The sequence below is a fragment of the Peromyscus maniculatus genome, chromosome 4 (assembly GCF_049852395.1).
Source record: "Peromyscus maniculatus bairdii isolate BWxNUB_F1_BW_parent chromosome 4, HU_Pman_BW_mat_3.1, whole genome shotgun sequence".
In the NCBI taxonomy this organism is placed as follows: domain Eukaryota; kingdom Metazoa; phylum Chordata; class Mammalia; order Rodentia; family Cricetidae; genus Peromyscus; species Peromyscus maniculatus.
In genome coordinates, this window is record NC_134855.1 from 87,227,026 (window position 1) to 87,252,005 (window position 24,980).

The following is a 24,980-nucleotide window of genomic DNA, read 5'->3' on the forward strand; positions in this document are numbered from 1 at the left end:
GCATAGTTCACGATTCAGTGGCCAAATGCCCTCAAAAATAATTTTATGAAAAGTAGCAATACAAAATATTCACATAATTTGTGTCTAATGTGTTATACATCTCATAATTAATGAGTGAAAGTATCAAATTTCATTTGTTATAACACTCTACCTCTGTATATCTTTTTTAATATTTTAAACTATGTCTGTAAAATAATGTTCTTACCCACTTTTGATATTCCATTTTCATATTTGGTGCGCTCCAGCATGTGATAAACTATCCTGCTTCGAGTAGCATTGCTGAAGAAGGTGTCCTTATTGTTTATTATAAAGCTGTTAGGATGAAGGGATTGGTTTTAATATTTAGAATAGAACACAATATTTAGTCACAATTATAAATTCCTGGGTAACACCCATCTTTCTGTCTCCGTAATTAAAGGCAGTGAATGTAAAATATTCTAGGGTAAGAGTCATCATCTTTAACAAAAAATCAACCTACAGATGAAAAGAAATACAGTAAAAGCAGAGAATGATCAAATATTCCTTTTAGCATCTTCTTTCAGTTAGTAAAGAGGTCTTGATATTCTCATATGTCTTGTTCATCATAGAGTAAGAATAAAATTTACCATTTACTGGCTGGGGTTTGTACCTCCTCAAGCAATGTTGCTCCAAATAGGTTTCATTAAAAATTGAGATTATCTCCCACACAACACTTTCCATTCTATCTTACTCAATTTTCAGAGTCTAGTGGTGTCCCATAGTTCCCCTTTTCTTTTCCCTGATACCCTAAAATGTCCCTGTGTAGAAAGAGTATCAAGGGGGCTGTGGTGATATATTGTGTCAGCCAATATGTTGTGCACCCTGATAAAGCTTATCTGAGGATCAGAAGAAAGAGCCAGCCACTATATTAAACATAGAAATCAGACAATCGTAGCACACACCTTTAATCCTATCATGCGGGAGGCAGAGAGTCATCCGAATCTTTATGAGTTAAAGGACACACTGGGGAACAGAGCAAGGCATGGTGACACACACCTTTAATCCCAGTGTTAGTTAACCATAGAGGTCTGGAGGTCTATACAGACAGACAGGAAGTGATGTAGCTAGGCAGAGAGAGGAAGTGAGATGCAGAACAGAAAGGCATATAGGAGTGGGTAGACTGGAAGCAAATCTCTTTGGCTGAGGATGTGGCTGGCTTCTTTCTACTCCTCTGATCTCTCAGTTTGTACCCCAATATCTGGCTCTAGGTTTTTTTTATTAATAAGACTGTTTAGCAATTCATTTTACGAGAAGCCTTGTGAGTGTGGATGATATGAAAAGCAAAGGGGGATTTCACAATGAGAAGGATAGATTTGTTTAAATGTTTACTTTATAATGTAGTGGGAGTCTCTAAGCAGTGGAATGAACTGGAACTTATTAGATGGTGACATTCTCTGCTTCCAGGCACTTTATCTCTATGAATGATGAACTATCTTTCTGTCAGACATTTCATCTGGAGTATTAATTATTCTATCCCTTGCTTCCTCCTCACCCTCCATATCAAAAGGTTACCAAGCTAAAGAACTTTCCTGTGGAAGCACCGTCTCCATGGAGCTACTACCCTGTTCCTGTGTGTCAGTGCTCCTGGCCTAGATTTTGAGACCTTTGTCTTCTTAACAGGTTTTACCCAGCCTTGTTTATTTTAATCTGTACAGTAGACCATGTTATTACATTTTGAGTTCCTCAGTGTTTAATATTATGTGTCTTATTTCTGTCTTCAGATATATTAAGTTCAGAGTCTTGGTTAATATAGTTAGCAGAAAGAAAATCTACCAATCTATTTTTTCACCATGAGATTTAAGCCTACCAGAGCAAGTAGTTCTTAGGCAGATAAGTTCAGTTTTTGAGGAGGTTGCATTATGGAAGAATTAAGTAGGTGGTATAATCAACAAGTGAATAAATAAATATATTCCATCTGGTTTATGTGAAGAACATGTAATAGTATAATGATGTAGTGAGTGACTTGAGGAAGGGTCAATAACAAGAATTTTCTGATATGTAGGCAGACTGATTGATGGGAAGAAGAACACTCTGCAAAACTTAGGGGCATGATAGGTCAGCAGAAGAGAAAAGTGGTAAAGATAGAGCTGGAGCTTCACTAGAGCAGCTGAGTCATGGGCCCAAGGCTGGTGTAGTTGTATGTGTCACAGGAGGACGCCTGAAGGAGTGGGGGTGAGGGAGGTACACAGGGTGACAGCAGGGTGGCCCAACCTGAAAATAATCAAAAACTGAAATGTGTGATAAGTTGAAGTGGGACACTACTAGGGAGATATAAGCCAGATGTTTCCCTAGTCTGATTAGTGTTCTTCAAAGACTGAGCTGTTTCCTTGAGTTTTCAAAGAACGAGAAGAACATTTTGTTTCACCTTGTTTGGTGCAACCAGAGATCTTTAAGACCCTGTGATAGTACAACAGAAAGCTGATGTTCCCTGGACTGTGAGTTCCCTATACATGGGAGTCCATGCTCTGTTTTGCCCTGATTTCTCCAAAGCTGGAATTAGAAAGGATGGCTTTATATGTGTCTCCAGGATTAAATAATAAAATGAATAGAATATTTTAAGGAGGAGAAACTCTAACTGATGTTTGGCTGTGGTCGAGATTGGTCTATAATTCCATCAACTCCCACATCCCAGAATAAAGTCTCATCCAGATATCCAGAATGGCATCTGTGGGCTCCATAGCCTTGGTCCCATACTAAATTGTATATTTTACAATTTTACAACAATATTTTGTGAATATTGAATATTTCACCTTCTCTATATTTACCTTTTTTGTTTAGCTTTACAAATTTCATTCTTGTCTATAGCATTTGACTAGGAGGATCATGAAGGCAGAGGGCAGAACCTGTGCCATAATGAACCTTATAATTCAATTAATGGCCTGTAGAAACTCAATAAATCATAGTAGAATGAAAGCATGGACAAATAAACAGATATAAAGGAAGGCAAGGAGAAAGAAAAAGGCTTGACAGAGAGGGAGAGGGAGAGAGAAAGACAAGAAAGTAAGAGACAGGTAGTCTTCTCTAAAGAAATTCTCAATTACTGTATTTGAATAAGAGTGAATAAACCACTTCAATACTAAATGAATTTTTTAAAGTAAAGTTATAGTTTCAGTAATTCATTAATTAATGTTATTGTTAGGAGCAATCCTATTATTGTTGCAATTACTATTTTAAATGAATTATTTTCTATCATAATAATTTTTAAAATTTTATTTAATGTGTATTTGCATTTTCTTGCATATATGTATATATACCAAACATGTGCCTGGTGCCTGAGAAAGTCAGAGATGTATTGGATATTTTGTAACTGGTGTCACATGCAGTCCTGAGCCTCCATGTATGTGCTGTGGATACCCTATAGCTTGAAACACACACATTCATAAGCCTCCATGTATGTGCTGTGGATACCCTGTAACTGGAGTTACAAACAGTTGTGAGCCTCCATATTTGTGCCAGAAACTCATCTGTGAGGGTATCAGGTTCTTTGAACTGCTGAGCCATCTCTGATGCCTACATAGTTATTACTTCAAAAGAATATCTAAGTTACCAGCCTATGGAATAGTATTTAATCATGGCTCTACCATCTCTGAATTATGAAATTAAATATAGAATCAATTGTTCATTTAGTGCTGTACCTAAGTTAAATATAAATTATAATACAATGATACATTCTCAACCTAGGTGGTGACCAACGGGAATGTCCTCAGTTATTTTTCCTCTATAAACGTGCTTGAGGTAATGGGAAGTACAAAGCCAGGACATAGAAGAAAAGAGATGAGCACTCACTGGTGAATCCTGGCTCTGCTGAAAGGGCCAGTGTAGCAGTCTGACTCCTCCAGTTCTGGAAACGCTGACTTGTCAAGAACCATTGGGTTTTGGGACATCCATTTTTTGATTCTTTTGAAATAATTTTGTACCCTGGAACCAAGTCAAATTCCAGAACTAGATAAGGTTGTATCCAGAACTTTGTGAGTTTTTTTTATATTATTAAATATTGTTTTCATTTTACATACCAACCACAGTTCCCCCTCCTTTCCCTTCTCCCACCCCTCCTACCTTCCCCCGACCCACTCCCCATCCAGTCCTCAGAGGGGGTAAGTCCTGTGTGACAGTTTTCTTAGATACTAGAGAAAAAAGATTTCCAGATACTTATTTGGTGATATTTTATTTGTGTACCCCAATAAAGCTTATCTGAGGATCAGAGGAAAAAGCCAACCACTATATTAAACATAGAGGCCAGGCAGTGATAGCAAATGCCCTTAATCCTAGCATTTGGGAGGCAGAGATTCATCCAGAACTCTGTGAATTCAAGGCCACACTGGGAACAGAGCCAGGTGTGGTGGCACACGCCTTTAATTTCCAGCACTAGTTAACCATAGAGGTCTGGAGGTCTGTACTGACAGATAGGAAATGATAGAGCTAGGCGGATAGAGAAAAGTGATGTAGCTGGGCAGAGAGAGGAAGTAAGAGGGCAGGGACAGAAAGGTGTGGGTATACAGGAAGTAGGTCTCTCTGGAGGCTGAGGAATTGGTATGGTAGAGTTGGCTGTGGCTTGTCCTGTTCCTCTGATGTTACAGTTTTCACTCCAGTATCTGGCTCCAGTATTTTTTTTTTTTTTATTAATAAGACCTCTTAAGATTCGTCTTACATACCTACACCATACACACACACACACACACACACACACACACACACACACACACACACACACATGCACACATATAGTCACAAGTAACACATTTACGTACACCACACACATATACACTATCCATACACATCCACACTCATGTGTATACACACACTTCTGTTTTCTCACAGAAGAAATAAATAATAAAGCAATGCCCACATTTATTTAAATTCTTTTCAGAGAAATAATATCTCCATAGAAAATTACCTTGCATAAAGATGGCCATAGGAAGGAACATTATAAAAGGCAGCACAATATAGTTCTAAAATCTGTATATATGAATATATATAAATGTAGATTATTCCCTGGTTCTTTAAAAATGTGTGAAAATTTGCATGTAAATGCATAATATATGTTTGTTAATTGGAATAATTTCTATCCTTTTCTTTTACAGAATAAAAAAAAAAGCAAAAGACTGACCTTCAGCATTGATTCTGAAAATCTGAATTCTGTTACTATAACAACAGCTGTTTTCATTTAAAAATACTAAGCAGTGTTTCCACTGTGATAATGGTGTGATGCTGAGAAGTCAAAATGGCAGGACAGAATATCTCTATACACAAATACACTGTGTCTTAACATGGGTTTTGCCAGGTTCTTGAACTTTAGAAAAAAATATTAAGACAGCAAAGGGCAGGCAGCAAATACTGTATCTTAAGAATTAGTTTATTTAAGTTTATTATGGTGAAATTACTACACAGAACTTTAAATAAGAATTAAATCTTGCTGAAAAGGTTAGGATGTAAAAATCTTGATCATTTCTTACTAAGCAGGACTATCACTGAGATGACAAGCATTTCAGTTTTGGAGGGACTGCAACATTTATTTTAATCCTAAACTAACAAGCAGTTTTTGGGGTGTTCATTTTGTTGGTTCTCATTATAAACAAGGCCCCTGAATTGATAGACTATCACTGTATCTCGAGGCCAATGCAAAGACATGTAGAAAACAGTACAGATCAATTTCTCTAGTGTTTAAAAAATTCAGCATTGCTGTTGGAATATGCATATTAGATGGCAGAGAGCTAAATTTGCCGGTTTCTGTAACCAGACAAAACAGCTCAATGCTTGAGCTCATGTTCTCAGCTCTAAAGAGGGGAAGTGATCCCATTTGTCCTACATTCAGCAAAGGGTCAGAACAAACCAAAGGGGTAACTTCAAGGACACTTGGATAATGTAGATGGACTGTAGTACCTAATGGCCTATGATCTCTGGCTAAATTAAAACATTCTAGAAATAAGCAAACTTCTAAAATTTATGAGAGAAACTTAAGATTATCATCTTCTACTAAAAACAGAAAAACAATATTATCAACTTAAACCTTCTTACACATTTTCTGAGAAGGGAAAAAATGGTCTCAGAAGGTGAAATACTGCACTGGGTAGCTATTCTATCTTTGACCTGGAGGTACTAACCCCATTGAGGCTTCCAGTAACTGTCACGCCTATGAGGCAGGGCCTAGACAGAAGCCCTTATGACCTGAGATCCGGATGTGCCGGCTCTCTTGGTTCCTGGGTTCTGGATGCTGAAGGTAGACCGAGCAGAGTTCTCCAGAGAACACACACTTCACCTCTCCTGGACCCTGTAACCTATCCCTGTACTTGTAAGTTACCCCACAAAATAAACCTCCCTTTTAACTATGTGGAGTTGCCTTAATACTTCAACCAATAAAATATTATCAATCCTGGATTTGAAACCAGATTCTAGAGTCTAATTAATTTATTTCCTTGAGCTTCATTTAGTTTCTTTCATTATTAAGTGAAATGACACCTTGAGAACTAAATGGATAGTAGAAACAGTTCAGTATGTGCTCAGTCAAGGTAATAAGGTGAGAAATGAAGGTTGAGATACTGTTTGTGTTGCTACAAACTTTGACACCAAAACTATTTGTCATATTCTCAACATCCAAACATGTTTATTATCTTGGGCATCTTTTAAATGCTGGATTTTCTGATTAAACATGATTACAGTTTTAGTGTCTTTTATTAAAATCTGGGGGCAAGGTAAGATAATTCTATGTAAGCTAGAAATATAGATCAAAGGGCTCTGAGTATCTGACCAGAATGCAAACTGTCAAACATCTGGGAAAGCTCTGAGTGGGACTGTGGGGGTGGGCGTGGGGGGACCGTAAGAGAGTCTGTTATTTTTCCTCATCTGCAACACTGGTTACCTTTTGTTCTATCCTCATTGCAGGCTATTTTGATGATGCCTTAATATTTGAACATGAAAATGCTTTGTAAATAAAAATTAAATGTTGCCATAATAATGCTTTAGTTATTTCCTCTAAAGGGGTCTAGAGATATGATGATCTTCAGAAGCTGGATAATTGCCTAGGCTGTTTATCTCTTAGTGTTTACCAGCCAAAGTTAACCATGCACAAACATCTTTTCTATTGCAATAAAGGAAATGCACTAATAAAAATAAATGTGTGCATTTGATATAAATTTTATACTTTGTATAGTTTTTAGTGACTATGCTTAAAAATATTGTAAACAATGATCATTTATGTTCACCTTTCACATACAGAATTTACATTTTTATCCTAAAACAAATTGAAATAAAATTCACAATCAATCTTCTCCTCAAGTGAATATGGAAACAAACATAAACAAGCAACAGAAAATTTTTCTTGTCACTTGATGCTGACGCCCTTTACTGTGTGATGCCCTGTACTCACCACTTGAATCCAAGAAAATAAAAAAAAAATCAAGAAAACTGTTCACAAGAAATGAAATGTGAGGGACAGCTTTTATTAATATTCCAAATACCTAAATTTAAATTTTATGAATTTAAACAGAAAATAGTCAACATAAAATATCACAAAACAACATGATACAGTGTTCTTTTTTATTTTACTTGAAATGTTGAGTACCATAGACAAAAGACCATTTTAGAATTGTTAAACTATGGTTCAAATTGTAAATTTTACACATACTAATATGTAGGATTCATTTAAATTTAAGTTAACTTCAAAACCAAGCTGTATTTTTATGTAAAATACTTTTTGTAGATTTTAATATTCAAAATTTTATTCTTTAGTTATATCTCTGAAAAGTGACTATTCAAAAAATAGACCTATTAATAACATAGTTGAAAAGTTAGTTCTGTAACAGACCCTGAGTCTCCAGTTGCAACTGAGGGCCACCTGGTTATTTGGGGTCTGATCAGTAGCCAGGGACCATGTTGGTGCTGCTTCTGGGGCTATACAGAGACATAAGTGGCGCATAAGGCTATCTGGTGCCATGGTGCTGTCCAGGCCAGGCTGCTGCTAAGGGCCATGTCTGGATATGTGGCCCTACTGCAGCCAGGGTCTGTGTTGATTTCCACAGCTCCTCTTGCCACAAAGGCTGTGCAGATTTCCGGGGTTTGGGCTGTCACCTGGAGCTGTGCTAGTGTCCAGGAGCCAAGCTGCCATTGGGGTCATGCCGATCTCAGTGGCCTGCACCATAGCCTGGGGCCATGGTAACATCCAGGCCCAGGCTGCTGCCCAGGGCCATGTCTGGGACCGTGGTCCTCTTGTAGCTGGGGTCTGTGGCCCTTGTTGCAGCTGAGGTCTGTGTTGATGTCTGTGGCTCTTGTTACCACGGGGGGGGGGGGAGCAGCATAGGAAGTATGCATAATGAAATCAGAGGGCTATGCTGAACCGGTTCCATCCTTCACTGGCCCTGGGATAGCTGTCCATGTCCCTTGCTGGACACTGCAGCAAGAGAGCTGTCCCTGGCCCTGATGGGAGAGATGGCACCACACCTCACCACAGGCAAGAGAGAACTGACCCTGATGGCATGGGCTTAGGGGAGCTATCTCCTCCCCTTGTCTGAGGGGGTAGGCTCCAGTGGCCTGGATTGACAAACTCGACAACCACCCAGGGCCCCAGCCAGGCCTGGAGTTTGCCCACCCAAACATTGACCCCATCAAGGACTTGCTGGAGCTCATGAAGGGACTGGTCCTGTGAAATGCTACTGCTGGATTGGTGGGATATCTGAGAGGAGATTCTGTGAGATCCAATGATAAAGATACCGGAAACCAGGGGCCTTGAATCAGACCAATGACTCATTGCAATGAATAATTGTAAGTAAAGCTGCATTGGCAAAGGGAATCCAGTGTGACACACCCAGGCTCCCAAAGACACCAGGATGGAGGAATATGTGTTCGAGTGTTGGGGAAGATAGAGGATTGAAGAGATTTGTTTTTGTTTTGTTTCTGATTTTTGTTTGTTTTGTTTTGGATTGGACTGATTTCTCTTCAACTTTCTTTGAGGTGGAGTTACTGCAAGGATGAGGGGAGGATGTGGCAAAGGGACTTTGAGGTGAGCAGAATTAGGGTGCATGATGTGAAATTCCCAAAGATTCAATAAAGAAATGCTGTTAAATTAAAAAATTGTTTCAAGGAATCAACAATTTTCTTCCTAAAATTTTAACTGAAGACATGGATAATCGAAGGTGTTCTTTATATTTTTGTAAATGACAAATTGGTAATAAAAATGTGAAGCATTCACTAACCTGCTCATTGATTTGTTCTTCTGGTCAGTGTAGTAACATTTTTTCCTGAAAAAAAAAATTAGAAATCATCTGAAGAAAATACAGTTAAACTAGGAAATGGCAGTATTCAACAATATTAAGTGTATCAACACTCCATTTTCATATACTTAGGGAATTAAGTCATTTGAAATTAAGCCATTACATTATAACATGAAGACAAATAAATGCAAATTTTAGAAGTATAATGATAATTTAATAAAAATATAAGAAATATAACAAAGTAACTATAACAAAATAATTTTAAATGCATAGGTTATTTTTGATACATTGTTCTTAAATATTTGAAAGTCTGTCTTCTGTAACTCAGTACTTACTAACTGGATTATTTATTTTCCATGCTATATAAAGTCATTAATGCAATCGTCTATCTATCCATCAATCTTTTAAACATATATGTAATTGTTCTAATTTGGTTCTCTGTTATCATGATAAAATACTAAGCAAATATTGACCTGGGAAGAAAAGGTTCATCTAGACTTACACTTCCATGTACTATTTCATCACTGAGGGAAATGGGGCAAGAACTCAAGGCAGGAACCCATAAGCAGGAATTGAAGCAGGGGCCAAGGAGAAACATTGCTTAGCAGCTTGCTTCCTCTGGCTTGCTCATGTTGCTTTCTTATACAAACCTGGACCACCTGCACAGAGATGACCCTGCCTACGTTGGGCTAGATCCCTCAAACATTAGTCATTAATCAAGAAAATATTTCACAAAAATGCCCATAGGCCGATCTAGTAGATTTGCAATGAATAACTGTGAATGCAGAGCCCAGGGCAGCATACAGTGCTGAGAATGAGTGTTCAGGCCTGAACATGACATTGATACCGCCCTCTCTAGGCTTCAGGAAACACCATGGAGGTGGAGGCATGAACAATGTGGAGAGTCAGATGAAATGCCATCTTCTGGTCTGGGGCAGTCATTGCAAACATGAGTGTAGCTATGACTGAACTAGAACATCGTAAAACTAAATCTGTCATCATTCACTCATGGATATGGAGAGACTGATGGGGCCCTTCCCATCCCTGGGGAATTACTAGCTATTGATCGATATTGGAAAAGTAGGAGTCATTGTCTTCAGTTATACACAAACTGGTGAGCCCACCATTGGGTAGCTCCAGATTTGTGGCAATGTGGAGAGCCTGGTTAAGCTCAGTAGCTCATGAAACAAAACAAGAATATGTGATTGTTGGAAAGAGATATGCAAAGAAGTGTAACACACTTGGTTTCAGAGATAACAACTGTTATGGCAAAGGTTAACTTATTTATGAGTAATTTATTCTATATCCTCTTATTGGAACTCAGATATCTGATTTTTGAGCCTTCCAAAATGATCCTCTAACTTAACCACTAAAACACACCTCAGAAGCTCAGTGAATCCCATGGTGGTGCAATTAGTAATTAATCATCAGTTATAATGCAGTTAAAAATGTTCAAGAAGCTCTCTGAGATAACATATTTAATTTCAGTCACAGATTGTGATAGTCTGTCTCACTTGTCAACTTGACAGGATCTGGAATCAACTAAGAGGCAAACTGCTGTGCACTCCTGTGAGAGAGTTTCTTTACCAGGTTATTTGACCTGGCAAGATGCACCATAAATGTGAGTGACCTTTTGCCTGGCAGCACACACCCAGGAGACAGAAGAAGGAGGCTTTGCTTTTGCCTGTTTTCCTTCACCTTCCTGCTGGTAAGTTCATCTGTGCTGTTAATGCTGCTGATGCCAGCCATCCTGCACAGACATCAGAACCCAGCTTCTTCAGGCTGCCAAGGTGGAGTGAACATCAGTGATTCTCCAGGAATCCTCCAGGCCTAAAGCCCCAGATTGGGACTGGTGAGGGCCCTTGCCCCGTCAATTGACCATCTGCTAGGTTCCTAGCCTCTTCAGTGCAAGACAGTTATTGTTGGACTGCCCAGACTGTGTCATGGAGGCCAGTCTAGTAAGTATCCTTTACATACATTCAGCAACTGGGTTTGGTTTTTCTAGAGTAGAACATAGGCCACAGTCTTCAGAAAGATTTAAAATGTTCTTGCCATATTCCAACACTGAATTCAGATGTAAAATTTCAAGGCTTGCTTTGTCTAACTAAATTTGCATTTTAAGTATCTTCTTTCATTTTTTTTTTCAAACATAGACAGAAGTTTAAAAGGCATGCATATATTACAAGTGATTTGAAAATTTTAGGCTTTTGTTTCTCTGAAACAAAATGCTAGGTTTATATTTACTTATTTATTTATCACTGTGTGTGTAAGCATCTGGGTGCTAGGCACTCAGATGGAGGTCAGAGGGAAGGTCTTTCCTTCCAGAGGTCAAACTCAGATCCTCAGGTTCAGCATCCAGTGCCTTTACCTGCTGAGCCATCTTGATGACCCAGATTGTAGCTTTTCTCTCTGGAATGTAATAGGTTTCACAAGTAAATATTTTCATGGATAATTTAGAATGAATAATTCATTCAATAATAAAAATCTTGTTCTTTAAAAAGGTATGTGCTTTTGTTAATTAAGATGATGATGATTTTATACAGTAGTCTGTCCATATTTTAAAGGAACTAGTTCTAGAGTACTCTTAATATACAGTACTGAATAGATATACAAAATTATGAAAAACAGCCTGGTATTTTTTAGCTAACCTTCAGACATCCTTATGTACATTTAAAATTATTTCTAGATAACATAAACACAATGTAATGGAAATTTTATGTAAATAATGTTTAATTGCGTATTTCTGCACAATGACTGAGGTTGCATCTTTCGAGGCTTGACATGTTTCTGATGTCTCAAGACACTTGCATCAGCATCCCCTCTTTTATCTTGAATGATCTTGAGGCTTAACATAAGCCTTTCCAGCGTCTAACAGGAAAATTTCATATTTTTATTTGAACTCAGTGTTCACTTACACTTACTATGGTACTTGCAATCTCATTTTTCTTGAAACTTTTATTCCTTCTTAGCATCTGATGGGATCTGTTGAACTCTACATTCATGGAAGTACTCTTATTATCAATCGAGTCAACACTCTGCATATAGTGTGTGCACTATAAAAGCTACAATGGCACATGATGGGGGAACTGGTACATTCTACATTGAATACCAGATAGTCAAGCTAGGCCAACACATTTCTTTGCCCAAAAGAAGGACTGAAAATCCTTGAAAGAAGGTCATCTATTTTTATCACTTACTGATTGATATTGAAGCCAGAGCTCAGAAATTGTCCCAGATGACCTGGTCTGAAAAACTATTCTTGCTAACCATTATCAGAGTTATATTACATTCATATGAAATAAGGATGAGGATTGATCTTGGGAGTTGCTTAAAGTTGAAATCTGAAAATAATTGTGTTACCTTATCTCTAGGCAAGTCTACCTTAAAATGATATTACATGTCCATGGAATCAGAAAGCTTACCACATTAGTCAAACAATTTAGGGGAAAACAATCTAATATAGCCTAAAATTTAAAAGAGAAATAATTTCCTCTGAATAAAATCCACATTTATTGCTGCTAGGTGTTACAAAAGACAGAGTCATCCTAATAATATTGAGAAAAAAAAGAAATAATACATAAAAGTACCTGAAGGGCACCCTGATGTTCAACCTCTCTGCATACTTGCACAGTGTGTCCCACGGAATATGAATTTTAATAAACATAATGTCGGGGTTTGCAATAGCTGGCTGAAAAGGGATAGCACAGAGTACCATTATTTAGAATCAGAACTGATGAAATTCTACCATAATTTTTTCAAAGAAAGTAATATTATCACTGTGGCTATACAAGGATCATTCTTACTTATATAAAGGGAAATTATATGGTCAAAAATTCTTGATAAAAGTATTTAAAATATTAAATGCCATTAAGAAATGTAAATGTATATACACCCATAAATAAACTTCCTAAATATAAAATTGTCTGTAAATTATTTGTAGGGAACTGCCTTCAGAGGCAGTTGGTTTGAAACCTGATGGACATCCATAAAACAAAGCTCTTCATCTCAGTCATGGCCTTTTGATAACATAAAGTCAGAATTCCCACACAAAACATTATAACTCCCCTGGAAAGAAACATGTGACCCATGAATAGGCATTGTGCTTATCTCTGATGGTATAAAAGAACCTTAATGCTTTCGCTTCTGGTCGTCAAATCAACAGTAAGCTTCTCTCTTCACTCCCCTCTATGTATTCTCCCAACCTCTGCCATTTGAAATGACACATTTGATGTCTTCTCGATGGCAGATCTTCAATAAAATCTTTCCTTTCCCCAAAATGTGATGTCATAGTTGCTTAACAAGTGCAAGGACTAGTGGGTCCTTGTCCTCGCTCAGTTACTGTGTACATGAAATAGACATCATAATTTTCTTGCATTGACCATTATTAAAATGTAGATTCCCTATTCAGAGCAGTTATAAGACAACTAAGAGTTTCAAGTTATTCTTCATGTCAGATAATCAAGACCCTCATTTTCACTCAGAGAGTGCATAAAACACTGAAAATCATCAGAAGTCTTTAACTAACTAATCCATTTATCCTACTGCCACATTTTTTGAAGTACCTATCTAATCCTTCAACTATTTGCTGGGTACAGTTTATTCTGAGGAAAATGAGCTAGTTAAGTGATAAGATGCCCTTGACATGATGGACTGTTACATTTATAAGCTTAATGAAGGCATAGAATCATGCAAATCACAAGAAAAACAATACAAGACAGTCTAATGCTAGCAAAATTTCTGAAGCCCCCTTTCTGCTTAAAATGTTTGTTTTTATTTAAAGGTAAAATATTGTGAAAATTGTAATTGCCCATGCCAGAAGTAGACATAGTATGTTAAGTTTCTATAGGTCTTTAAATTTAGTCCAACATTAAACATATTACCTATGCTTGGGAAAACATCTATAATTTTAAGTAAATTTTGGAGAATTTCATGCATTTATAAAATTTCCAACATTTCTCTTTCCATCCAACTCCTCTGGCACTCCTACCTCTCAAATTCATGACCTTTTCTCTTATATAATTATTGAAATTATACACATACACACACACACACTCACTGGTGAATCTATTAGTGTTGCAAATTACATACAGTTTTACAAGCACTACTTATTTATTCAAATAACTACTTAAACATATTTATAATCCATCTAGATATTGTCATTGATCAAGGCAAAAGAAGAGGTTATCATGATGATTTTGCCAGGCACTTTATAATGACTGTTCCAGACTTAATGGAAAGGTTTCTATGTAGGCATGATAGAAATAATAATGATAAAAAACTTTTGCTGCTAGAACTCCCATAGAACTAATGAGGGCCTTCTTAGCATGTTCCAGATCTGTATTTGAACCTCAGCACCACACAACAAAATAAAAATAAATAAGTAAATTAAAATTTAAAACCGAAAACTTAAGCCTTCCACTTAAATGATTCTCCCACCCAGAACAAGTGGAAGACATATTTCATCTTCTACTATACTTTTTTGGCCTTATTTGTATGAAATTATTTTTAGGCATTAATGAAGGTCCTAGTTTTGATTTTAGATGCCCACTATTCTAATTGTGTCAGCTAGTCTTTCACTTTCAGAACACAACTTACATTCTTTTCATCCTGCCTATCCCTTTAAAATTGCATGGTATTGTAGCTGAAAGTTTTTCTTTGCTCACCTGGCACCAATGTCCCACAGCCACTTACAAAATTCCTGAGTCCCGCCTGGTCCTGTAACCACTCAGACCCAAGTAAACACACAGAGGCTTTTATTAATTAAAACTGCTCGGCCATTAGCTCAGGCCTACCACTGACTAGCTCCTACACTTAAACTCAGCCCATTTTTGTTCATCTATAAATTGCCATGTGTTCCATGGCTTTACCTGTGTGTCATTACATGCTGCTCCCTGGACCACGGGCTGGCATCTCCTGACTCAGCCTTCCTCTTCCCAGAATTCTCCTTGTCTGTTTATCCCACCCATACTTCCTGCCCAGCTACTGGCCAATCAGCATTTTATTTATCAACCAATCAGAGCAACACATACACAGCATACAGAACATTCCACAACATGGTATTGTGGCAACAGCATTTAATTTAGATCACAGATACTGAAGAACAAATTCAGCTGGTGTTTAAAACACAGGTGAATTATAAATCATCCCGAGATCTGTCCTTTTGCTCCTCTGTAAGTAGCTATCTGGTTTCCCTTTGATGGAGCTTGTACCTTGGTTTTGAACACCTTTGGTTCCGGATTTGTGGTAATAATAAGCATAAAGTCAGGAACAACTTAGGAATTGTAAACAAAGGCAAAATGAAAAGCAAAAACAAAAACAAAACAGAGCAAAAAAAAAAAAAAACAACACACCAAGGTCTCTGATGTACAGTGACTTGAATCAAGACATAAGTTAAACAGCTAAATATTTTTATCTTGTAATATAAATTGAATATAAACTATAAAAACAAAATAGTAACTGTATAAGTGTAAGCTTGGGAAAGAGATTTACTTTTGTTCATAGCTACTATTTAAAAATGGTCCCATCCTTAGACAATCTGCCACTGCTGTCTCATTCACACCACTTCTGACACACTCACTGATACTTCTTGTCTTTGCCTCTTAAGTCAATTTCCTCTCTTTCCTATAGTGTTTTCCCTTCTATTATGTGAAGACATATGGCATGTATATCCATGCATTTAATTCTGTATCAGACTCACTGACCATGCACTGTAAAGATGAATGAGTTAGTTAACTTTCATTTTTATTTACTTCTACCATTATCATTATTTTGTTGTTATTATTATTATGCTCGATTTTTTTCAGATAAGGTCTCTCTGTGTAGCCTGTATTTGTTTGGAACTAGTTGTATAGACCCAGCTGGCCTTTAACTCATGATCCTTCTGTCACAGTTTGCAGAGAACTGAGACCACAAATGGGTTCCACCATGCCTGGTGAGCTAAGTTATTTTGAGTCTACATTTTGTCTAACTTACACCTGAGCAAGAAATAAGGAAAACAGCAAATGCAAAGATCCTGACTTTCTGCAGTGGGGCACTATGTCAGGATCCAAAATAGCACCAAGAACAGCTTGCCTCTTGCAGGTTCTTAATTCATTGCTGTCAAGCTCTTAATGTGAAATAATCTAACCACCTAAAATAAGAGGCTGCTTTGGAAGGAGGGGTTTTGCATTTCAGTGACTGCCATCACTGGGTAAAATGTCAGGCTAAGTGCACACAGCTAGAATGTATCTCATTTTCATGCCTTAGTTTTAACTGCATACATACTGAAAGACCATTTTAACCAGGATGAACTCATATTTTCTATAGCTTCTCAACTTAATTTCTCCTTTGTTTTGCCACCATCGGAGAACACAAAAGTCAACTGGTTTCATTCTCTGCTGGTCGCAGGTGAGCTGAAGCTATTGGTGACAAGATGGTGCTGTCAGGGGGAAAGATCACCTTCCGTTTTAGAAGCACTAGCTGCCAATCTGGGTCTCTTCTGCTCATCTCCGCTGAAAGCAGGCTTCTCAGAGGAACAAAACACCCACAACCTTCACACTTCTCATTATTATCTAATTATTCCACCCAAAATTCCCAAGGGGAAGAACACTTACTCCCGGGTGAAGAGGAAACTTAGAAATCATGTTTTCACAAAGTTATTTGCATGATTTGGATACAGAACAAAGAAAAGAGTATGTGGTCTCTCAAGGCATCCTCCATGTCCAGGAGCAAGGCAAATTGCTGCTATGAACTGAATTACGAGACAGAAACTTCCTAGTGACAAATAACCTTCCTGTGCACAAAGATGTGCCCTGAAATACACACTGTCAGTTGATGATGCTTTCTTTTAGAAACTGTTCATACTGGCACGAAATTTAATGACTATTTGAGTTCTTTCTGCCACACTCAGTGTTTAGCTCCGTGCATATTCATTTGTAAACATGGACAGATTTCTAACCTCCATATTTTAGCTAGCAAATTCATGCCTTGTAATATCTTCACAAAACTGTTTTCCCTTCTATCAACAACAACAAAAAAAACCGCTAAATATTTTCAACTCAATATTTATCAAATAAAATTGAATCCAACGTACATAACATTCAATAAGAGAAACTTTGAAAGCTAATTAATATTTTAAATGTTTATAATACTGAAAAAAATGAGGGGTGAGTACTGGTCACTAAACTGACATCCTTGAGCACTCAGGGCATGTAAGGGCATCTAACCTTAAAACACTGGATTTGATATTTTAGAGAGCTATGAGTATTTTCATACCAATGAGTTTTTAATTATAAAATCATTTTATTTCAAAATTTACTGAGGTTATATTCTATCATCTAAACCTCTTGCTTAACAGGAGAATTCAGAGTGTTGTTTTTTTTTTTTAATAGTAGTGATGTGGACAGGGCTCTCAGAATCTCTGTTCTTCACTGTACTTGATCCCAGGGAAGGAGCCTTTAATCCCAGGGAGTGATGGTAGAAAGGAAAGATATATAAGGCGTGAAGACAAGAAACCAGAAGCATTTGGCTGGCTAAGCTTTTAGGTTTTGAGCAGCACAGTTCAGCTGAGAACCATTCGGATATGAGGACACAGAGGCTTCCAGTTTGAGGAAACAAGATCAGCTGAGTAATTGGCCAGGCGAGGTTAGCTGTGGCTTGTTCTGTCTCTCTGATCTTCTCGTGTTCACCCCAATAACTGGCCTCAGGTTTGATTTTATTAATAAGATCTTTTAAGATTCCTGCTACAGTCTTCACTATGTTGAAACAATATGTATGTTTTATGATATAATGCTAGAATGCTTGTTTTAGAAAAATGTTTTTGTTTATTTGTAATAAATTTATTGTAACAGGTTGATTTATACATGAAACCATAAATAATAAATAAAATTCTGATAAGCTAAATATAAAAACTTTTTTCGTTATCAAGATCAGGATCATATTTTGTGAAAGTACCTGTAACAGGCAAAATAAATTCTTGTAAAATTAAATTTAAAGTAAAAGTTAAGGGGCTGATGAGATGGATCAGTGGGTAAAGGCCAAGCCTGATGAAATGAGTTTGTTCACTGGGCTCACATATTAGAAGGAGAGAACATACTTCTGCAATTTCCCTTTGACCTCTACATGTGTGGAGGCAGATATTTGTGGTACACACACACACACACACACACACACACACACACACACACACACACAACTAAACATACACACAATAAATAGATAAGGGCAATACAATGCATAATTTAGTGATTTTCCTGTATATTTTATAATCGCTGCCTTTACTCTTTCCTAAAGGCATTTTATTTATTATTTTATTTTGGGGATTTTAATGATTACATCATTTTCTCTGTTTCCCCAGTGCTCTTTTCCTTCTTGTCTCCTTTTTCTGACTTCTTCCCTTCTATTTCCTTCCTCTATGATTCCCTCCCCTTCTCTTGAATCTTACTCCTAATCATTTAAACATCCTATCTTAAAAAAAAAAAGTAAAAATGTGAATAGAAGATATGGACGGCAATCTCACTAGAGTGTTCACCCACCCCAACCTGGTGGTTTTTTCACCTCTCACCCAGACAAGCAGGTGAATGATGTGTGCTTATTTTCCATTATCTACTCTTGATAGTGTACTTCATCATCTACTTGCATGCTAGCATAGTGTACATCTGTCTTCTCAGAGAAGTCATTCTTACTGCTTGCCTTAAAGGCCTCCACATCCTCCAATGAACAGGTCTCCTTCTGGTCTTGAACTTTTCTGCAGTATGTTTTCCTATGACCAGATCTTCCCTAAGGCTCCTGAGTGTAGTGGGTAGCCATTCCAGCTTTGACCTTGAAACACTGCCCCTAGAGTGACAGCAGGTAACTGTCACACCTGCCTATAACCTTCCCCTGGGGCTGGCTTGTCCCTGGGGCATGGCTGAGAGGGAGCCCCTTAAGACTCATGGTGCATACATATCTGGCCCCCTTCTGAATACCTCATGTTCCTGGAATCTAGATGGGAGATGAAGCTAGAGTTCTCTGCTGGATGGCACCTCATCTCTCCTGGATCCTGTAATCAACCCCTTATTGGCTGTAAGTTATCTCAAAAATAAACCTCTCTTGATTACTAGATAAATTACGTGGAATTGCCTTGTTAAATACAGTTATACCTGAGTTTATCCCTGATGATTTCACATGCCTATTCTCCTCTCCTATCATTCTGTAGGGTTTTTCCTTTTCTTTGTTTTGATTTCTGTTATCACTACTGCCCTTTTCCTAGCATATGGTTCATACTGTCATTGACTAGAGAGAGTACTTATCTTCAAGTCATAATCTTCATTTATGTCTAGCCTTCAAATATCTCTACTTGTATTTCTCAGAATTACAATAATTAATGTTCCTTCTATATACTCCATTCAAAAAAGAAGCCTAGCTCTTTTCTAGACAGTAATAAGTTTTGTTACTGCTTTTCTCTATGGGTAGAATTCTTTCTCTGTATTTCTATGATGGACTCTGTGAGTGTTAATCTTTGTTGCCAGTTTTATGAGATCTGGAATAAACTAAGACAGTCACCTCTCTGTATGTGTCTGTGAGGATATTTTCTGGAGAAGTAAATAGATGGGGCATCCTGTAGAGTAGGCAGCAGCTTCTAGTGACTGTGCAGATATAAGAGGTCTGAGGAAAGGAGTGTGCATCTGGCTGCCTTAGCTCCTTACTGGTGAGCCCACTCTGTGACATTAGAACCCTTTGTTTTTCCAATCTGGACTAAGAACTAGTGACTCTCCAGGTATCTATCATCTAGGCCCTCAGAGTCAGATTGTGAGTGCTGAGGTGCCCACCCTTGTTGACTGTGTAGCTACTGAATTTCTCAGCCTCTCCTGTGTGCAAATAGTTGGATTATCTGCTGTGTAAGCCAATCTAATAAACACATTTTCTAATAGGTATTCATTCCAGTTCTTTATCCCTGGAGAACTCTGACTAATAGAGACTACTTTTCAGTTAAGTAATTTTCTTTCAGTTTATACATAGCACCCAGCCACATTCCTTACATAACATTGCTTTGTTTGAATTATTATACGGGTATGGAAGTATCATAATAAAATCTATTATGTGTAGTTAATATCGACTAACACAATTAGAAATCTTCTCTCTTTATTTGGTCTCCTCCTTTAATCCTCATATTCCTTTGTTCCCCACCCCGGTTTTTCTCCTCTCTTGGAAACACAACCAGAGTTCCTTAGTGTTACCTACATCAAATTTAATGAGGCATTTACAGAAGGGAAAATATAAAAACATCTAACTCAGATTTAACACTAGTAATACGAAATCTGGACAAATGGATTCCCCTAATATTTTCCACCATCACCATCTTCATCAACAACAACATATTTATTTTAACAGGGGAGCACTGGTAGGAGAGAGGAAATAATACTAACAGTACAATGGCTCCAGTGGTGGAAGCAGCAGGTCCAAGGATCTAGGCAGTCAGCTTGATTCACCTACTTACCCGGCTTTCCTAACTCTTTAATGTGTGGATTAAACGCGAAGAAAGTGAAGTGAAGCTGAGAAAAACGTAATTATGCAACTAGAATGAGCATCCTCTGTCCAGCAATAGCAGGACTCAGAGAGCTCTATCTTGCTGTGTGCCAATATAAACAGAAACCACAAGAATAGAGAAACATCCCTGTCAGTGTGGAACATAACTGTTTTTTAATGCATCATGGAGTATTTTTCTTTGTATTAATTCAGAGGAATAAGGCAAAAGACTCAACAACATCTGAACTTTGGCCAAGAAGACCCAACAGAGTAGAGAGAAGCAGTGATCATGTCTGTCATGGTACCCGGTGTGTATGTCTGGTCTGTATAGGCAAGTGTCACTCAGTATACTCAATGATTTGGTCCACTTTAAATATCGGTTTCTGTAGAAGCTTGCTCGGTGTTTGTAAAATTACTTAGTGAATACATAGGTGAACATAAATCATCTGAGCACCAAGACTACCAGTACGGAGTGTAATCTGTGTGTGTATAAACTGCTTTGAACGGTTAGGAAGTATGTGCTCTTATTTCTGTGAAGTAGAAATCACAAGGAAATCAAACGAATAAAGCAGTCTATAGGACTCTTTTTCAATAAGTACCCTTTGATATGTCTAATTTCTAGAGGTAGTGATATTCTGAGTTAACGGTCCCAGGAAAAATAAGAAAAATATTAGATAAAAAGTTAAAATAAAAATTTCGCGCCGGGCGGTGGTGGTGCATGCCTTTAATCCCAGCACTTGGGAGGCAGAGGCAGGTGGATCTCTGTGAGTTCAAGGCCAGCCTGGTCTACAAAGTGAGTTCCAGGAAAGGCACAAAGCTACACAGAGAAATCCTGTCTCAAAAAAAAAAAAAAAAAAGAAAGAAAGAAAGAAAAAGAAAAAGAAAAAAAAAGAATTTCACTTTCCCTGTTCTGTGTCATGTGGCAGTGTGTAAATAAACCTTTTCTTCTTGTGAACTCATTGTGTATCTACTGTTTTGTAGGAAAGAATTTTAATAATTACAAATAAATTCAGTTATTAAGGGAGACACTGGATAATAGTTTAGTACTCCCTAAAATGTATTACTTTAAAAAATTAATTTTTTGCCGGGCGGTGGTGGTGCACACCTTTAATCCCAGCACTCGGGAGGCAGAGCCAGGCAGATCTCTGTGAGTTCGAGGCCAGCCTGGGCTACCAAGTGAGTTCCAGGAAAGGCGCAAAGCTACACAGAGAAACCCTGTCTCAAAAAACCAAAAAAAAAAAAAAATTAATTCTAAGACATGTTTTGAGAATGAAAAATGAAAGTAATGGGGTCAGAGGGTCTCAGAACCATATCTCTGAGTCCCAAGCAACATTTTGCTAAATCTTATTAGAAAATTCTCAATATTTCATTTTTACCTTAGCATTTTTAAAAATCAAGTTTTAACACTGCAATTACAAGTTAACTGTTCAAATATTTAAATTTTTACACAATTAAAAATGTCTGAGTAGATCTGTATGTTGTGATATTCCGCAGAGTCAAAAAGCTAAGTTGGTTGTAGATATAACAGTGATTTGTTTTTGTGCATAAAACATACTGAGAGGCAGCTAGCAGGAAACCAGCTCTTCGGAAGTTCTGAAAAGGAAATGAGATTTATTTGGGTAGCAATGTGGACCCTGGCCTTGATTTTCATGTTTCTTGGATTTTCATTTGTTTATTTATTTATTTTACATTAGGGGTTTATCTTTCTCTAATGTGATAAAATGTGATTTAGAGAAGAGCCCCCAATTAGTCATCTAATACCAAGTGGTCGGCCCTAAGGTCGTGTGTGTGTGTGTGTGTGTGTGTGTGTGTGTGTGTGTGTGTGTGTGTGTATTATAAGTTCTGAGTGGGTTGCATTTATATTTTTAACAGTGTGTGTTTGTGTGTGTGTGTGTGTGTGTGTGTGTGTGTGTGCGTGTGTAACAATAAAAGAAAAAGAGGCTATGGATCTAACATAGTGCAAAGAGTGAATGGGAGGGACTGAAGGGAGGAAAGAGAAGGGATGATATGACATGATATAATTTCAAAAAAATAAAACAAAATTATTAAAAAAGAGAATTGTGGTACAATTCCACTTAGGAAAGAAAGTCTATAAATACTGCTGCTTTGGAGAACTGTTTTCAAAGATTTCGAGAATATAGCTCAAATACTATTTTAAGATCTCATAGTGTTTTTCATGTGCCCATTTCAAAATTGTTTAGCTTTAGCTAGAGAGATGTCTCGGTGATTAAGAACGAGTACTGCTGTTTCAAAGAAGTAGAGTCTAGTTCCGGCAACAATGTTGAGTGGCTTACAACTGCCTGAAATTCCAGGCCCAAGGAATCCAATGCTTCTGACCTCCAAGAACATCTGCACTCATGTGTATGTACTCAATCACTAGTACTCATACTTAAAATCAATAAAATAGATGTTTAAAACCAAACAAATTAAACCATAGAATATTCAACTAAAATAACAAAAGTGGCAATTTTATCATCATAGAACTATGAAAAGTATGTTTTTCTTCCTTTCTATGTTCTATTTTTTTCAGATGCCTTGATCCTTTTATTGTTTTACTAGAAGGAAAAAGAAAATAGTCCTTTCAAAAGATTCATATAAACAAAACAAAGAGGCTGGTGAAGGTTGGTGCCCATACTTCTAGCAATCAAACTTGCATTTCAGCAGCTTGGCGAACAATTTCAACATTTGGTTTTCCTCACTCAGGGTTTCCTACTTTGCATGGGCATAATCATTACATAATCAGTTTTCAAAAATTGCAAAAATAGCCAAACCCTTTGAAAAATATTTAAAATGTACAGATATGCATAGATGAAAAAGTAAATAAATATTTAAATGGAATAGTACATATGTTTTTATTTTATTCTTGGACTTGGGAAAATGCATAGACCATATATATTAAAGTATGACTGATAGTATCTATCCCAGAATATTAGTCCAAAAAAGAAACTGATTACCTCCTTTTCCAACATCAAACCTTCTGCTCTGAGGTTTTTTTCAAATGTGTTTCTTTTGTCATATTGGATGTTTGTCTTTCGATAAACCAGGATGTAATCAATTCGCTTTTTGCCATCTTTAAATAAGAGTCCACTGGATGCTATGTAATTCATGTCATTCTGTTAAAAAAACAAAACAAAACAAAAACAAAACTGTTAATAGTGTAAGTTAGATAAACATGCATGTTAAATATAGGCACTAGGAAGCTGATACCAGAAAAAAATAAATGTGTGCTTTAGACTCCTACTGAAAACCATGGAAAGATAATTCAAGCTAGTCTGCAATCTACAATGGAAGGCAAGCTAACAGGATTGTAATTAGATTTATTACTTGATGGCTGATCCTTGAGTTGTATGTTTTATTCAATACGTCTCTGTAAAAAAAATACCAGCTAGTATATCTTCCATACTGACTAAGTCATGTCCAGATGTAATTATTTTCATACTTCATCTTGCTGATTCACAACTTACATTTCAAACATAAAGACACTAAGGCTGAAAGAAATGAAACCAACATAACACCATGTGTTATTTAAGACTCTCACAAATCTCTGCTTTTCTAAACAGTTGTTCAATAATGCTGAGACCATACAATAATTCCTGAACTGCAAGCTTCGGGAAATGTTTACTCTTAGGATACGACTGCAAATAGATGGTGATGGAAATAGTGCACTCATAGCTAGCTCATCAAGACTGGTTAAAGATGCTGAGGAGGTGGCTCAATGTCTAAAAACGTTTACTGAGCAAGCCTCGGGAACTGAGTGTGGATCTTCGTAATCCATGTAAGAGTCATTTTCATAAACTGGTAGATTTCATCTAGATATTTTCCTTGCAAGATTCACCTTAAAATAACTTAACCATATTGAGTTCCATCTTCTGTGGTGCAGCTGGGGGCCATGTGGATATCTGTGGTCCATGAAACCATGTGAAATACCATATGTACTGCCACTTGCTGTTATGGGCAGGAAAGCTTCTGTTACAGAGATTTCAATGACTCCAGACCCAATAGTTGAGAATGAGAGACACTGAGGGTTCTACAATCCCCAGTCCCCCAAAGAGAAACAGCCTAGACAGGAAGTCATTGAAGAAACCTGATGCAAGGGAAACTCCCCCAAACCTACAAAAATGACTCCAGATAAGACTCTTAGCAACAGTAGATAGGTAGCCTGAACTAGCCATTTTCTGGGATCAGATTGGTGACTACCCGAACTGTCATCAGAGAGCTGTCATCCAGTAACTAATCAAAACAGATGCAGAGATCCACAACCAAGCACTGGGCAGA

At 37.3% G+C, this 24,980-nt stretch overlaps 1 protein-coding gene across 2 annotated transcripts in view; it reads right to left on the reverse strand.

Annotated features, from left to right (window-relative positions):
* LOC143272950 (anoctamin-3-like) overlaps positions 1-24,980 on the reverse strand; it is a 183,821-nt gene that overhangs the window by 41,221 nt on the left and 117,620 nt on the right. For both annotated transcript variants that reach the window (XM_076570259.1, XM_076570260.1), the window contains 5 exons: positions 23,660-23,818; positions 12,809-12,909; positions 9,204-9,248; positions 3,805-3,936; positions 206-312 (listed from right to left, as the gene is read on the reverse strand). In XM_076570259.1, coding sequence (XP_076426374.1) covers positions 206-312; positions 3,805-3,936; positions 9,204-9,248; positions 12,809-12,909; positions 23,660-23,818 — 544 coding nt within the window. The remainder of the gene's footprint in view (positions 1-205; positions 313-3,804; positions 3,937-9,203; positions 9,249-12,808; positions 12,910-23,659; positions 23,819-24,980) is intronic.